Source organism: Rhinatrema bivittatum, chromosome 13, assembly GCF_901001135.1.
Source record: "Rhinatrema bivittatum chromosome 13, aRhiBiv1.1, whole genome shotgun sequence".
NCBI classification, from domain to species: domain Eukaryota; kingdom Metazoa; phylum Chordata; class Amphibia; order Gymnophiona; family Rhinatrematidae; genus Rhinatrema; species Rhinatrema bivittatum.
The window spans coordinates 62,404,887-62,422,353 of NC_042627.1; the positions used below are offsets into that span (position 1 = coordinate 62,404,887).

Here is a 17,467-nt window from a genome sequence, read left to right on the forward strand (position 1 = left end):
CCATACCATGATAGCACAAACTCTCAGGAGTCAAACTGAAGCAACCCTAACTATAAAAAGGCAGCACTGCAAATATTACACCAGGCCCTAGAACCCCAATACTCCTCCTATTGGGGGAAACAGAACAAACTGGATTGCTACAGATCCCTATACAAGAACTACATACTAGTAGAATCCACCTCACCCTGGTCACATGTGCAGAACATGGACAGACCCTTCACCTAATATAGAATAATGGACCACAAATTAGAAATGGAAACATATAGATGAAAATTGAAAATTGAAACACCAAGATCAATGCAATACTGGAAAAAGAGAAACAGAATTGAATTTTCTCCTTTGCAAAATACAAAAATAGAAGAGATGTCTACTTCCCAAAGCTGACTTATTCTAATCTCTAAAAATAAAAATACATGTTATTCCTTTTCTGCCTTTGTTGTCTGGGCATTATATTTTTTTAATTGTGTTGGCGCAATCTCTATTTTCCACTTTCCTCTTGTTGGTCTTCTAAGTCCTTTTCCATTGTTTCCTGTCCATTTTCCATGTCTTCTTTCTCTTTGCCTTCTTCCATTCCTTTTCTATATCTGTTTCTGATACTGATCTTCCTCGTTCATATTTTTTCTCCATTTATCTCTTCTTTGTTTCTCTGTTTACTCACAGCTGTATTTTACTCCTCATTCTTCCCTTTTCATACCCTCCTGACCTGTCTCTCTTTTCATCTCTCACTTATGTAACACCCCCCCCCCCCCCCTTATTGGGCATCACCTTCAGTGGCTATAGGGATGGTGGGCGACCTGGAACAGATTAAACACCAGGATTCAGTCTAGTGTGGACCAGCAAAACCTGGGAGATCCAAGAGAGACTTGCACTAACCAGGAATACAAAACAAGTCCACACCCAATGGTTGTTCCAACGCATTTTATTTAACACAAGGCCCCAAAATACTCAAAATTCAAATGGGAAAACCCAGCAAAACTAAGCATACAGTCCAAGCAACGAAAAAAGTCCCCAAAAGACAATACTTATAGTCTCTAAGCAGCTTGAGCTCTTTAGAATCCTTTGTCATCAACTTCCAGCCCTGCTCCTCTGCAGGATTGAGCAGCAACCCTCTCAGTTTTTCAACTCATAAATCTCCAAACTCTATAATCACTGAAAATCTCTCCTCTTTCTCTTGGCTTCTTCTTTGCCACTCCCTGGTGCCTTATAGAAGCACTGAATGGTATTCCAAAAGCCTGTCCCCTCCTGCCAGCTCAGGGGGTCTGCCCTCACTTCATTGAGCTTTTCATGACTTTCCTGGACACCGTGGCAAACATTCCCTTCTAGTGAAATCAAAGAAGGGTCACAGTCACCACGCTCACCCACTCCCCTGTCTCTCACTTTTTTCCCCATCTTCCTATTCCCCCTCTGTTTTTCACCCTACATCCCCATTTCCACCCTCTGTTTTCACCCCATTGGCAGCCCTCCTCTCTCGTCCTCGGACTCTCATTCCTTCAGCAGCCCCATCGACTTTCCTGTCAATTATCTCCTCCTGGCATGAATCAGCCCTCTCTTCTCTCTTACCTGCTACTCAGCTTTCCAGCCCCCCTCCTTCACCTCCTCACCAGCCCCATTTCCATACTCTTGCCTCCTTCACACACCTGTCCTTCTCCTCTCTCTCTCAGCCCTTCACAGTCCCCTGTCTTCTTACCCTGCCTCTCAGCCTCTTGCCAGTCCTCTACATCCTTCACACCATCTTCCCACCATCCTTCTCTCCCTCCAAACACTTTTCCAGCTTCTTCCCAACGTCCGTATCCCCTTCTCACTTCCTCCCTCCCTCAGCTCTTCTCTCCTTCTCTTCAAAGATTATTCCCACTTCTCATCTCCCTCTCCTTCCTTCCAGAGGATATTTCCCATCCTTCCACAGGCTCTCACCCCAGTCCCGTCCCCTTCTCACTCTCTCCCTCCCAAGAATTTTCCCCTCTTCTGATTCCTTCCAGATGCTGTCTCTTCCTCCAGTGGATCTTCCCCCTTCAATCCCACTCTCGCCCTCCAGAGGCTCTTCCTTCCACTTCTCACCCCATCTTCCCTCCAGATGTTCTCCCCTTCATCTCCCCCCGGGTCTTATCCATTCTCACCCCACCCCCACCCTTCAGATACCTTTTCTCCCTCAATCTCTAACACTTACGTTCTTTTCCCTTCTCACCTGTTCCGTTCCCCCCTCTCCTTAGGCTCTTTTTCCCTTCTCACTCCTCCCCCAGAGGCTATTCCCCTCCAAAGTCCCTCAGGCCTTTTTCCTTCTCCCCTCCCCTTTTTTTCTTCCTCCAGATGCTCTCACCCTCACCACTATCCAACTTTTTAAAGTTTATGTGCCGTGTGGTGTTACCTCCGTGTAATTGTACATTGTTCTATTTGTTTTTGCTGTATTTTTGTAGTTTACTCTGCATGTGAGTTTGTCATCCTCTGAGATGTGCGGAATACACATTTTTGAAACGAATAAATACAATAAATAACCCCCCCCCCCCTCCAGATGCTCTCCCCCTCACCTCTGCAGTCTCTTTTCCCTTCTCATTCCTCTCTCATTCACTCTTCGTACCCCAACACATCGGGGTGGCTTTTCCAGCAGTCCTTGAGTACGGCCAACCCCGCAGTTACTGAAAAACAGTTACATGGCTTTCCTATCCTCCTTCCCACACCCCGAGGCTGCAGCAGGAGCACTGTTTAATTGCATGTCATCTCCTGCTGTCATGGGGGTCAGTTTTGAAGTATGAGCTACAAGATCATACAGCTCCTACTGCGAGGCTGACTTCACAGTAGCAGGAGATGATGTACGATTTAAGCGCTGCTCCTGCTGCCAGCCTGGGAAAGTGAGAAGGAGGATCGGAAGGTGCAGCCACAGGACTGCACACTGTTGGATAAGGCAGCAATTTGGCTCACCCGGCCTGATCTGATGTTTATTGAAAATGGGATGGCAAGCCAATTTTGGGGAGTACCATTGCCACCCTGTTGTGCAACGTCTATGCTACTTTGCCATTAGATTTCATAAAGGAAAAAAAAGAATAATGTTTATTCAACACGGAACGCATGCAGTATCTCTTGTTATTTGAGGGCAGTGCAGACTTTAATATTACAGAGAAAAGCATGCCGCCATCTCTGGGCACAGTTCTGACATCTGGGCTGCATAGATGCCTTTGGTAAACAAGAGAAGGGAAGAAATAGTTATTCTAATTACCACACAATTATTGTTAGGTACAATGAGTCACGGGGATAGGAAGAGATTTCACATTGGTAAAGGGATCTGACCTTCAGTTCCAGGCATTCTCCTGACTTGTATTTCAGTTCTCCAGACCACATCTCCTCTCTCTGAAATGTGTGCAAAGGAGAGCTTGGACAGGAAACAATTTTCTTTGAAGTGTTTGCTTAGTGTGACAAAGTGGAAGGAAAGAATGCTGGTGAGAATATTTTCAGTGTTATATTTGGCTCCGACATGGATGTCTTCTCACACTTGAAGAACATTTTAGGATGCACGGAGCTATTTACTTCAGCTCACCCTTATGGGCTGCAATGATACCAGAAAATGATGATGCTCCTGCTTGAATATGAGTCAAAGACATTTGTAGCTGAAATGCCAAACATTTGCAGCCGATTCTTAGACACTCGAATCACCCCCACGGATGCAAAAACTTTAATACTTTTGGTGATCGTACAAAAACAACATTACTGTCTGACATCTTTATAGAGGATTCCTGAAATGTTGAATTAGAGGGGCCACAGACGTTGTAGTGAGCAAACCTTTTTCAAAGCCGAATGGATGGCAAGCATCTGCTCAAAAGAGCAAAGATTCCAGTGGGTAACCAAGCTATCTTACCTGATGAATGTTTCATGAGGAAAATGTGGAGAAAGACAAGAAGCTTCCATGGATGTTGTGTCGAAGAGGGTTTGAAAACATGCACAGCAATGTTACCCTTGCTTTTATTATTTATTTATTTTATTTGTTTATTTATAACCTTTTATATGCCGTCATTTAGAAAGTTCCATCACAACGGTTTACAAATATCCATGGTAGTAAACATAAGATCAGTAATACAAAATGAATTTATAAAAGACAAATATGAGCTACTGTATTATACATAAAATCAGTGGTAAAAAACAAAACATTAAAACAGGCTAATACTATATCGGCAAAGTGCATCAGGAATAAAATAAAATTCGAAGAAAATGAAAAAGAAAATAAAAATTGACCAGCTGTGACCACTGATTCTGCTCATTGTAGGCTTTACTAAAAAGCCAAGTTTTCAGGTCTTTTTAAAATGTTTTTTGGTTTTGCTGCATTCTAAGGTTTTCAGGTAATGCATCCATATCTTTGGGCCTGCGAGACAGATTGCTCTGTTTCTGACCTGCGTTAGATGTGCTGATTTTACTGTCGGAATAGAGAGGAAACCCTTAGTACATGAGCTGAGATTTCTTTATGGGGGATGTAATCTTATAGAAGCGTTTAGCTTATGAGTAGTAGTGTTAGGTCAATTCTTAGGTCCGTTGTCAAGATGCCTTATATTATTGGAGAGGCAGCCACGCGATGGGGGGATAGAGAAGCGCAAAGAAACTATGAGCCTGGCTGCGCTGAGTAACTGGGAGCGTGCATCCATTCCCAAGTAAAGGATTATACTACAATACCACAATGAAGGGGTTTTTTTTTTCCTTTCCAGGGATTGCTTACCGTTTAATGCATTTTTTTTTCTTATTTATGAGGCATTCATCAGTTTTGTGTTTTCCTTACAGAAAAGTTTCCAGTTGAAGCCAAACTCCCCCGGTTCAAAGAAGCGCAGGAACTCGAGGAAACCAGAGTCGTGTCAGAGCAGCCAACGTAAGCCCAGGGCATGGGAGGTTGTTCGTAGAAGTTGTGTAGGAGCGAGCATGATTATGCTTAAGTCACTGATAGCTTTAGTTCTTTCAAACTGAAGCTCCTACGGAGAATTCTCCTAATTTGACATTCATTCAAAAATTGCTTTGGATGGTCCCTGTAGGTCTTGAAATTTCTGCTTTGGCAACAAACTTCTCTTATCCTTAAGTGATCTATGTGTGGCACGTGTTCTTCTCTTCTTATACTGACTGAGATGCTCAGAAAGGAGAATGAGCTCTGATGTCAGGTAAAGGAGGCTCTCGGAATTTGGCTCTCACCACCATTATAACCAGTTAGCTTAAAGACAAAGGGGTAGACTTTAAAAGGTTGCGCGGGGGCGTACATGTGCGCCCGCTACCTGGCGCGGGCACATGTACGCCCGATTTTATAACTTGCATGCACAAGTTATAAAATCCAGGGTCGGCGCACGCAAGGGGGCGCACAATTGTGCACCTTGCGCTCGCCGAGCCGCACAGCCTTCCCCGTTCCCTCCCAGGCCGCTCCGAAATCGGAGCGGCCTGGGAGGGAACATCCTTTCCCCCTAGCCTGACCTTCCCACCCCTTCCCCTAACCTTCCCCCCCCCCCCCCCAGCCCTATTCTAACCCCCCTCATAATTGTTGTTTTACCTTTTGCGCCTGCATCTGGGCAGGCGTAAGTTGCGCGCGCTGGCCAACTGCTGGCGCGCGATTCCCGGATTTACCCGCGTAACCCTTTGAAAATCTGGCCCAAAAGTTATATTAGTATGCTAAGCCATATTATTGCATACTTTTTTTTTTTTTTACTTACAGTCCAATGTAACTTGTCTAGTTGGGATGTGCATTCATTTCAATTCAATTTAAAAACAAAATGAAAGAAAAACGAATTAAATTTAGCTAAGTTTCATTTGTTTTGTTTAAAAAAAACAAAGAAATAACCTGCCAACAATCCCAGCCCCGAGCCACCTCCTCACAAACCACTGAAAATAAAAAAAAAACAGGGCCACCAAAATTTAAAAAAGAAGGCTACCTGAGCTTTCCTCTATGCCCCCACCAGCCTTGCCGATCCAGAAGTGAAAATGAGGCAGGAGCGATCCCCCGTTGCTCCTTCCCCAGCACATCTTTAGTTGAAAATGGCATTTTGTTGCGCAGAGGTAGAGAGAAATGCTGCTGGTCTCGGGGGCGGCCGGCACATTTTCAACCCAGAGCAACTGAGGATGGCTCATGCCCTATTTGCACTTCTAGACTCCCTTGGATGGAATAAGTTGGGTGGGGGAGGTGGTAGGGGGAAAAGGGAAATCCCTGTGGGGGTGGAGGGGCCTTAGATTTTTAAACTTTGAATGCACTGTGTTCTGTGTCTTCCTGCCTTTCTTTATTTTTTTTTGTTTCATGTTGCTTTGTTTAGTTCATTTCAAACAAAATGAAATAAACATCAAACAAAAAAAAAATGAAAAAAGTTAACAAAAATCAAAAACACTGAAAGGTAAATACTTTTATAGAAGAGATAAAAAAACAGGGGCTGCCTATACCATTTTTTTCACAGTTGATTCCACTTCAAACTTTCTCCCTCTTTCATGAACTAAGATCTGTAGTGTCTTTAATACTAGGATTCTGTTCGTAGTCTAGCAATAACCCAAGCAGAAGAATGGCATGCCTAGAGATATAAAAGAATATAGCATAAGAAGTGGGTCAGAACAAGGTCCATCGAGCCCAGCATCCTGTCTCCAAGAGCTGCCCGTCCAAGTCACAAGCACCTGGCAGATCCCTAGTAGTCAGTCTATTTCTTTTATCTCACTTCTAGGGATAAGCAATGGCTTTCCCAAGACTACTGGGCTAATAACTGATTATAGACTTTTTTTTCAGGAACTTTTCCGATCCTCTTAACCCCACTATGTTGGTTGCCTTGACCACATCCTCTGGCAACAGATTCCGTAGCTTTATTGGGTGCTGAGTGAAAAAAATACTTGCTACGATTTGTTTTAAATCTGCTGGTTGCTAGTTTCCTACAGTGTCCCCTAGTCCTAGTGTTATCTGAAAGAGTCAAAATCATTCTTTATTTTCCCATTTCACCCCAATCATATCCCCTCTCAGTTGTCTCTCCTCCAAGCTAAAGATGTGGAAAATAGGATTTCTGCTCCTGAGGGCCCACTAGTGTCACTGTCTAATCAACTAAGACATTACAAGTGTTAGTGTCTTCTAATGTTAAAGATTGGCTTACTCTACACAGTAAATTTGAGTTGTTAAATAATCATATGTGATTTTAAAACCTTAGAATTTCTAATTTTCCAAAATCTAGATTGTTGTCATCAGAATTGTTTAAAAACTATACCTATGAGGTTTTACAAATCTCTCCGGATAGGGAAATTAAGTTATCCAAATGTTATTATTTACCAGCACTGAAGAAAGAATTTAGAGCTGAAAGAACCACAAATTCCTTGATTCCCGCAGATAAATACTCACATAACAGAATTTGTACAGGATACTCTAGATATTAAGGCAACTTTATTAGTCACCTTTGCATTAGATGTTGACAAAGATTTGATATATATAAACAATATTTCAAATATAAGGCTATACATTTTTGTGGGCAGAAAGTACAAATTTTCCCAGACTTTTCAAGGGAAACGCAGTTATGTAGGAAACTGTTTTTGACTCTTAAGCAGCGAACTATTCAGCTTGGGGCTACATTTTTCCTTAAGTTTCCCTGTAAATGGATTGTAGCCTTTCAAGAGAATCTCTATATTTTTTTAGATCTGTCTAATTTGGAAACTTTTCTTGTAGATAAGTCATCAGTGATATGAGTGAGCAAGAGAGGCTTTCGGTGGAATTGAGTACACATATATAAGAAATATTAGGCAGCACCCTTGAAGTTAGACATTTTCTTTGAGACATTCTTGAGTTCCCCCATATATGTGGACTAGTATAATAGACTAGATAAGATAAATATTTGTATAGATGTGTTTTCCTTTCTTTGTAATTATATAATATATATTTTTGCCATATATTCATTTTGGACTGAAAAGAATATACTGTATTTTTCGCTCCATAAGATTCAGAGGAGCAAAATAAAAAATAAAAAAAATGGTGTCCTAAACCGGCTCTGTTCCCGAGTGTCTGTGCGTCTTATGGAGCAAATTAGGGGACCATTTCGATCCGCTCCCCACATCAGAAAACGTTTATTGTTCTCTTTCTGTGGGAAAAAAAACCCCCATCCCAACCCTTTAAATTTAATTAACTACAACTTCCCACCCTCCTGACCCCCCCAAGACCTGCCAAAAGTCCCTGGTGGTCCAGCGGGGGTCCGGGAGCGATCTCCTGCACTTGGGCCGTCGGCTGCCAGTAAGCCCCTGTGACATACGGACCGATTCAGTAAAGTCTGCGGGAGATCGGGCAAACGCCCACTCTCCCGGCGCGCGCACAGGCCACTCTCCTGTGCATGCGATTCAGTATGCTAATTAGGCCCGGCGGTAAAACCAGGTAAAAGGAGGCGCTAGGGACACTAGCGCATCCCTAGCGCCTCCTTTTGTACCGGAGCAGCGGCTGTCAGCGGGTTTGACAGCCGCGTTCAGTTTTGCCGGCATCGGTTCTCGAGCCTGCTGACAGCCACGGGCTCGGAAACCGGACGCCAGCAAAATTGAGCGTCCGGTTTTCGACCCGACAGGCGCGGGCCGACTTCAAAATTTTTTTTTTTTTACTTTTGGAAAGTTTCAGGACCTCTGCCTTAATATCGCCATGACATTAAGTCGGAGGGTGCACAGAAAAGCAGTTTTTACTGCTTTTCTGTGCACTTTCCCGGTGCCCAAAGAAATTAGCGCCTACCTTTGGGTAGGCGCTAATTTCTGAAAGCAAAATGTGTGGCTTGGCTGCACATTTTGTTTTCTGAATCGCGCGGGAATATCTAAAGGGCCATCAACATGCATTTGCATGTTGCAGGCGCTATTAGGTTCGGGGGATTGGACACGCGTTTTCGGCCCCTTACTGAATAAGGGGTAAGGGAAAACGCGCGTCCAATGGCAGGTTAACAGTGCGCTCCGTCGCAGCGCACTGTACTGTATCGGCCCGATAGTAAGGGCAAAGGGCCGTCGGCGCCATTTGATTACTGGTAGCTGACGGCTCACGTGCAGGAGATCGCTCCCGGACCCCCGCTGGACCACCAGGGACTTTTGTCAGGTCTTGGGGGGGTCAGGAGGGTGGGGAATTGTAGTTAGCTTTTTTTTTTTTATATTCGCTCCATAAGATGCACAGACATTTTCCCCCCACCAGTTTTCCCGAGGACAGCAGGATGTTAGTCTTCACACGTGGGTGGCATCATTGGATGGACCCCGGCCTGGAATTTTAATCTCAAAGATTCTAGAGCTTTCAAACATGCTCTACTGAGCATGTGCAGCTGTAGTTATCACTCTGCCCCCTAGGCAGACTCTTTTTTCCACGGAATCATGTGGTCGCAGAAACCATGTGGTCACGGTATTCAGTTTTGCTCTCTCCTCAGTTTTATTGTGATTTTTTTCTGGAGCTGCAGCTGTTTTTCTTTTCCTTAAGGTAGTTTTGTTTTTTTTATTTTCTCTTCTTTTCAACTTTCTGCCAGCTGCATGGTGGGCCTTAGTCGCTATGCAGCTTTGCAGAGTCTAATTTTATTCCTTAATAAATAAATACTGCATCTGCAATTTACTTTCTGTGTTCTCTCCTTGCTCTGTCTGTTTTGTGCATTTGTCTGGTGATGAAAGGACTGATGGAATGCAGTCCATTTGTGATGTGTGTAGGCCGCTATAGGGGATTCGCCTGAGTTCTACCCAGGCAAGAGCTCCATGTCGTTTCACCAATCGATTGGCATCGATGGAGGCGCGGATAGTGAAGGGATTGAGGACCACACAGTTCCTGTTTGGGGGGGGGGGGGGGGGGGAGAGTTCATCCTTCTCACATTCCAAGGAACTAGTTTCCATGGGCAAGAGCCCTGGATGACATAACCTCCCCTCCTGCTTGCCAGGACTGGCAGTGTAGTCTCCATGTGAGAGGTGAGCAGGAGCCTGTGCAAGCAGTTTGCTGCTGTACCTTTGGTGCCATGCCCAATATTGGTTGCCTGTGCACACCTGTGCTAGCGCACCGATGGTCTGATGTGTTAATGTCAGCACTGCATCAGGGACCAGGATTGCCATCGAGCGCCATATTTACCCTTGACGCCATCAAGGTGCCAGGGTGCCCTCGATGCCTTCGAGGTGCGTGACTGCCTTCAACACCTTAAGGGCCTTCAAGCTCTGTACATGCTGCTGATTGCTCTGGCTAGGGGTAAGAGTTCTTCCATGCCATAGGCATCGGCAGGCGCCGTCGTGCACCATAGATACCTTCAAACACCGTGGGCTCTTGATGCACCAGAAGATTGGCATCAACCCAAGCCTCATCAAGTGCCATGGACCTCAATGCTGTAAAGTAGCAGCACCGACCATAAGCATAGTGGTCTGGACCGCATCGGAGACCAGGATTGCTATCAAGCACCATGGTCGCTGTTGAAGCCATTGAGGAGTTTGGCCACCCTCGATGCCATTGAGGTGCAGGAACGCCCTTGAGGCCATCAAGCACCATGGAGGCTATTGGATGTGTTTGCAGCAATGCCATTCATGGCTGCTCTCGACGATGTTGGCACCATTGCTGCATGGGGCACTGGGATTGCCATCGAGCACCTGGTTGCCCTCAAGGCCATTGACCACCAGGGCATGGAGGTCTTGAGAACCCTCGAGCACCATGGAAGCCCTAGGTCAAAATGTGCTTTAGGCTTGTGGTGGCTGCGGTGCCATCAAGTACCAGGATTACCATCAATCTGAGGGACCATGGAGCACCTAGGCATCCAGGGTGCACCAAGGTCCAGTGCCCTCGAGTCTATATAGCATTTGGAGTGCCGATGAGCCCCTTAGCAGTGTCCGGAAGTGCCATCGATGTAATAAAGCATGCCAGGTGCCTGTGGAATGGTCAAGCACCATCGGAGCCCTAGGCATGGCGTCATTGATGTCATAGATGCAATCCATTGCAAATGAGCGCAAAGGGTGCCATTGGCACCAGGAGCGCCATTTGCCACTGTGGGCATTGGAGGAAGTGGTTGGATACTGCAGGGCATCACCACAGAGCACCATGGGCACCATTGGTTACCATGGGCTTTCCTTCTACCATTATGTGATGGAAAGAGTAGTGAGCCATTCATGACTCAATTCAGGGGCTGCGATCAGCCTCTTGGTGCACTGTCAGTTACCATGGGTATCATGGGGGCAATGCCACCCACCAACAGGGATGGCCATAGTCTGGACCCCAGTGGCACTGAGGGTACCGTCATTATACTGTACATGTTTTATTTATTTAATATTCCACTTTTTGACACATCAAAATGGATTATGTTCAGCAACGGGAGGTATTTCCCTATCCCCAAAGGGCTTACAATCACTAAGGGTTTTTCACATAGATACAAAATGGGAGAAAAGGCTTAATGAATCTGGCCCTAAGTTTGTATCTGAGGCAATGGAGGACAGAGTGACTTGCCCAAGTGGGATTTGAGCCCTGATTTCCCTAGTACAGGATGGCAGGTTGGGACAAGGGCCCATCTTCTGGAGCTAAGTGCAGATAAGGACTGGAACCGGAACTGGAACTGAATGCAAGTGAGAACTGGAACTGAGTTCAGGTAAGGACTGAAACTGGGGCTTCAGTGCAGGTGAGAACTGGAACTGAGTGCAGGCAAGGACTGGACAAAGATAAGACAGGACAGGCAAGAGAAGGTCAACATGGAACAAGAAACATAAAAGCCCGAAGGCAGTGATACATGAAGCCCGTAGGGCACTAGGCAAGGTAAGGCCCCAAGGTGCAAGGCAAGAAAAGGACTAGATAGGCCACAAAGCAAGGCAAGACCTAGCTAGGCCAGAGGTCAGGAAAAGGCCTGAGTATGCAGCAGGGCAAGGTAATGAGCAACAAGGTCCAGAGGCCACAAGGCAAAGATAGGCCTGGATGAGCCACAAGGCAAGGAACAAGAAGGCCCAGAGGCCACAAGGCAAGAGTAAGCCTGAGTAGCCCACAAGGCAAAGAGCAAGAAGGCCCAAAGGCCACATGACAAGGCAAGGAAACCGCAGCCAGGGTAAGGAGCCAAGGGAGACTCCATGCGAAAGCGAGTAGGGTTTGACAAGGCTGGATTATGTAGGACTGGAGTTTGGGTGTGGTGCAGGCAGCGAGGAGGAGTTTGGCAAGGCTGAAGACTAGGTTTGCTGAAGACTTCTGGTGGATAGGAGGCTGCACCACAGACTAAGTTGGATGCCTTGTGAGGAGATGGCTTAGGTGACTAGGAGCAGGGGAGGCATCATAGTTGTCTGAGTCTGGGTACAATGAGGTTGTACAGCAGACAAAATCATAACACATGCTGACTCCATTAGGAGTTAGAGCAACAATGCAGCACATCATATGCAGTTAGGTATGGCGGGGTCGTCTACTTCTTCAAAGCACCTTAGGCTCTGGCAGGTGGCATTCTCTCTGTTGGTGCCATGCACAGCCATGCCAGATTCAGCAGGAGCACTATCATCGTGTCAAGGTATCAGCTTCCTCATTTGTTTCGCACCATAGGGTGCGATGAAACACTAGCAAAGATGGTGCCATTATGCACTCCTGGATTGCTTTTTGGAAGTGCGCAGCTGCCAACTCTAACAAGTGGTGCTCAGTCCCTACTGTGCTGTGGGATTCTATCCACAAGCATACGTGTGCCGCCATCCGCAAGACAGGGTACCGCACATGAGTACTGGTCATCGCGCTTTTAAAAGCGGAGGGCACTATTCAACTCCAGTTGCTCTCTAGTGTAGGTGTGTCGGTGTTCCCTCGTGGTAAGCACAACAGATTGTGTGCCACTGCCACAAGACTGTGCTAAGACTGCATTCCTGGTACTACCACTAGGGGCATGGATACCAGGAGGCTTTCTCTCCCACAGAAGAGGGGTATGTCTTTTGACTCCTCCCATTTTAGATTATGTTGAATCCCCTTAGGGGGGAAGCCTCTGGGAATCTGTCCCTTGCAGGTCCATTGCCAAACGGGAGCCTCAATTCTTTTGAATCTGTGCACCTCCTTGCAGGCCAGGACCTATGGACATTGGGAGGATGCAGTGACGGTCGTTGGACCATTCTTGCTGGTGCACGGATCACTGTGGTGATCTACTCCATTTGCCTGGGTGGCCACCTGTGGCTGATTTGATCATGTATGAACCTCAGTGATCAGCAACAGTAACCCACTATCCCCTGGAGAATATGAAGGTTTTTCAGGATTGGGAGGCCCCGATTCCCATTACTTTCCTGTCCCTTTGGGAAGGGGAGATACGACTGAGTTTCCAGAGGCAACCCTTATGGGTTCCCCCTTGGATGCTAGGTTGTCCACCCCTAGAAGTGGGGGCCCTCGATCTCCATGTCCCAAAAAAGGGATTTCATTACCTCTGACTGGCGGTCGCTCTCTGTGCCCCCATTGGGATCCGAGAGCAAGTCGGGTGTTAGTACTTTTTCCTGGTCATCCTATGGCATAGCAGGTTTGTTTCATGAGAGAGTTATTCCAGATTTGGTCTCCCCATTATACCTGGGGTCTTCCCCTCTTGGCAGCTCCACGGTGAAGATAAGGAGTTTCTCCTTTTTGATATAACATGGGAGTCACCTTTTTGATACCTGCTGAGCACAATGTGCGGTTTTCGTGGATGACCGCTCTTGCCAGTCATTCTCGCTTGCGAGACGCTACCTCAGTGAGGGGGGTTCTGGTCCATTTGCAACCTAGTTGGCAAGTATGCCTTTCAACCTTTCCCCATACCCATGGTTGTGAGAGTTAAGGGATGAGGGACCCTGCAACAGAGGTGCTACACTTTTGTTTCAGTGGCTTGTGAGCAATACTTCCTCCTTTTTGGGATAATCCTGTCTGCAGGCAGGGAGATCCTGGTTCATGCAACTGTTCCATTTATTGGACTACATGATTCCTTAGGGAAAGTATACATAATCATGGCCTTGGGTAATAATACCTAGGCTGAGTTTTGGGCAGTCTGTTCTGAAATCAGACGGACCCTGCCCTGGTACCCTTTGGGTTGCCCGGTCGGTAAAGGAATCCTGTTTCTACAGGGGCTTGTACTGGCGGCATTCCTGCTTTCTGTCTCTTGGTGGATTTCATCCCCAGGAGGTTTGCTCTCAGCTTCGACTGTTCCAATCTTGCTGAGAGGTCTACCTTGGGGGGTAACTCCCTACTGCAATTAGCAGTGAGTTGTTTGGTTGGGGTTGATAAATACAGCCTAGTGACTTTTTCTTATCTTTGTATCCCCGGGGTCTGCCTCATTGTGTTCTTTTCGCCTTCCGACTTCCAGTTGGAATGTGGGAGGAGTGGGGAGAAAAGCTAGGGCATTTGTGCTATATCTTAGTAAATATCTGCAGGGAATGGTACACCACCTTTTCCCTGTTTTTTCGCCAAGTTCTGGCCAGTACTGCCTTTAGCGTTTCATATTTCATTGGGTTGACCAAAGTGCTTACCATGTATTAACTATATCATGGACTGAGGGACTCTGCCTAGAAGGCAGGGTGATAACTACAGCTGCACATGCTCAGTAGGGCATATTTGAAAGCTTTAGAATCTTCGAGATCAAAGTTCCCAGCCAGCCTCCATCCAATGATGTCACCCATGTGTAAGGAATGACATCCTGCTGTCCTCAGAGAACACCTGCTACAGATAAGCAACTAGGCTTTACAAATTACCCCACTAGTTTCCTCATTCCTTCTCCAGATCATCGAGGTCCTCCTGGTTCTTCAGCCTGAACTCCCCACAGTTCACCCAGACCTCCCACCCAGCCAATAATACACAATAAATATGTCTAATATCAATTATGCCAGATAATTAGCAGGTGTACAATTATGTAAGTTGCCAAATATAAGCATGGAACACTCCTAGACCGTCTTTTTTTTTTTTTAATACATATATGTGCATGTGAGAGATAAAGTACGCACAAAAGTTTGATTTTCATAAAATACCGATTATGTGAGCACAGGCTTCTTTTGGGCATCTTTGCTACATTTTAAATGCATAACTCTTTGAAAATTCACCCCAGAGTGTGTGGTTTGAAAATGCAAAACGATATGCATTGTTGCCTCCCTGCCTACTTTTCCCACAAGCAGGAGCGTTGTTGACCCCTGCGTGAGTTTATCCATGGGGAAAGGGTAGGCAATTATCAGACGGCCTATTTAGCAGGGTAAATGGCTTTTGAAAGGTGTCCTCCATGTGTGCCAAATGGAGCCACTACTTTCAGATTGCACATCCTTCCAGTCATGGGGTGCGGCGGGACTTGTAGTCTTCTGCTGTAGAAGGGCAGTGGAGGGGGCTGAGGGGGGGGCATGCTACTATCCCATTCACTTGTCTTTACTAATTTTGGATTTTTATTTACGCTTTTCTCTCCATACCCAAAGCGGCACATGAAATCTCAGCTCATAGTTCATCCTTTTATTAGAGCCGCCTTTCGTGCCTTGGCGTTTTATTTTAGTTGATAATGAACCAGGGAGTAAATGCAGCTGTGTTTCGAAAACTCCACAAACAAGAGACTGCCAAACCAGCTTGTGGAAGATAAATATTTCTGCTTCTGTGGTCTACCACGGCTGGTGTCCTACATTTACATATAGGGTGAGCCTTCAAAAGACCTCTCTTTTATTGGCAAAATAAAAAATGACTTGCCTCTAAAGCCAAGCCAAGAAAAATGCAGACTTGACCTTTTTAGTTTTCAGTAATGGAATGTGATGACAGTTGAAAGCCATCATCATTCTAAACGTTGCTCCCCTGAGCCCTCTCTGTTACAGTAGGAATTTCGAGATTTCAGCATGGTTTTGTACCATGGCTTCTAATACAGTACATTCAGGCAACAATGGGCATTTTTTTTTTTTGGGCGGGGGGGTGATTTTTCTTTTGGGCCCAGCAACTTCCTCCCTCTCTCCTTTGAGTTTCCAGCTCATTTGGAACCTGTCCCAGTGAGGGCTAAGGAACCAAGAATCTTCATTTGCAGTTACCAGTGGGTTTTCCTCCATTTTATTCCTCCTCAGCCATCATGGTGTTGGGCCTTGGTGGAGGGCCGCAGACCATGGCTTCTCTCAGAACCTGGTGTGTGTGTGTGTGTGTGTGCGCGCATCTCGAATCTTGCTCGTGGATGGCGCTGACGTATACATGATGGCTGGGATTGCCTCCCTTCAGGGGCTGGGAACGCTGCCTTCACTGCATCCCTAATCCTTTCAGCCTGATGAGCAGGGGTAGAAAAGTGTTTAAAATGCTGCAAGGTTTTCTGCATTGCCAGATGCTGAATACTGTAGTTTCCATTCAGTGGATTGTTGTTGTTGTAGGATGTTATTATAAAAATGTTCTCAAATAACTGAAACAGTTCTATTGGCTGCGAGTGAATCATGTGGGCATTACACTGTAAAATTCACCCCCATGATCCTGTGTATTGTATCCATGCCAAAAATTGCAAATGATTCTTAAAGGGAAATGAACATAACAGTGGAAATATTGGAGGAAAATCACTTTCCTTTGTTTCTCACCAATAAACTTATCATCAGTCTTAGTAGTGTTCCCTCTGTTTAAGGGCATTTCATCTGCCATTCTTCCTTAAATTACTTGGAAGCACCTGGCAGATCCTAATGGTGTCCTGCTTCTGTCACTTCCAGAAGAGAAGGTGACCCCCCATAGTCTGTTTTACTAATAATCATTAATGGGCTTGTCCAAACCTTTTTTAAACCCAGCTGTACCTTGATCACATCCTTCAACAGCAAGTTCCACAAATTAGTTGAATTTTAATTGAAAAAATGCTTTCTTAAATTTGTTTTAAATCTACTACCAGTTAATTTCATGGAGTGTCCCATAGTCCTAATACTGTTTGAAAGGATAAATAACTGTTCCCTATTAACATGTTCCATGCCACTCGGGATTTTATAAACCTCTATCATATCCTCTCCCAAGCGTCTCTTCTCCAAGCTGAAGAGCCCTCTTTAATCTTCCTTCATAAGGGAAATCGGTTACTAGTAGAAGAGGTTTGTGTACCTTTGGCATCCCTGCCCTTAGCCTCTCATGCGGAGAACAGTGTGAATGTTACAGGCTTTGCCACCAGCTCTCCCTGCCCTTAGCCTCTCATGCGGAGAACAGTGTGAATGTTACAGGCTTTGCCACCAGCTCCTTTCCTCTCCTGTCACTCTTGCAATTCTTTGCAGGTTCATTCCTGAGCCCTGGTCACTCTGCAGTACCACGTGTGGCCGTGGCGTGCAGGTACGAGACGTGAAATGCCGCATTTTGCTCACTTTCACCCAGACGGAAATGGACTTGCCTGAGGAAGAATGTGAGGAACCCAAACCAGCGACAGAACGTGAATGCCACCTTCAGCCCTGCGACAGTGATTTTCTGCCTTTCATACCAGCATTTATACGACCTGAAGGCGAAGCTGTTGCTAAAGAGATGTACGACTGGGAATATACTGGTTTTACTCCTTGCTCAGTTACATGTGGGGGAGGTATTGTACATTTCTATCTATCTATTTATTTATTTATTTATTTGTCTGTTTGTCTATCTATTTATTTATTTATTTGGGCGTTTCATATATCGTCATTCCAGAAT

At 45.7% G+C, this 17,467-nt stretch overlaps 1 protein-coding gene across 1 annotated transcript in view; it reads left to right on the forward strand.

The window, feature by feature from the left end:
- ADAMTSL3 (ADAMTS like 3) overlaps window positions 1-17,467 on the forward strand; it is a 412,023-nt gene that overhangs the window by 313,791 nt on the left and 80,765 nt on the right. Inside the window, 2 exon segments of the mRNA XM_029574962.1 lie at window positions 4,756-4,840; window positions 17,068-17,363. Coding sequence (XP_029430822.1) covers window positions 4,756-4,840; window positions 17,068-17,363 — 381 coding nt within the window.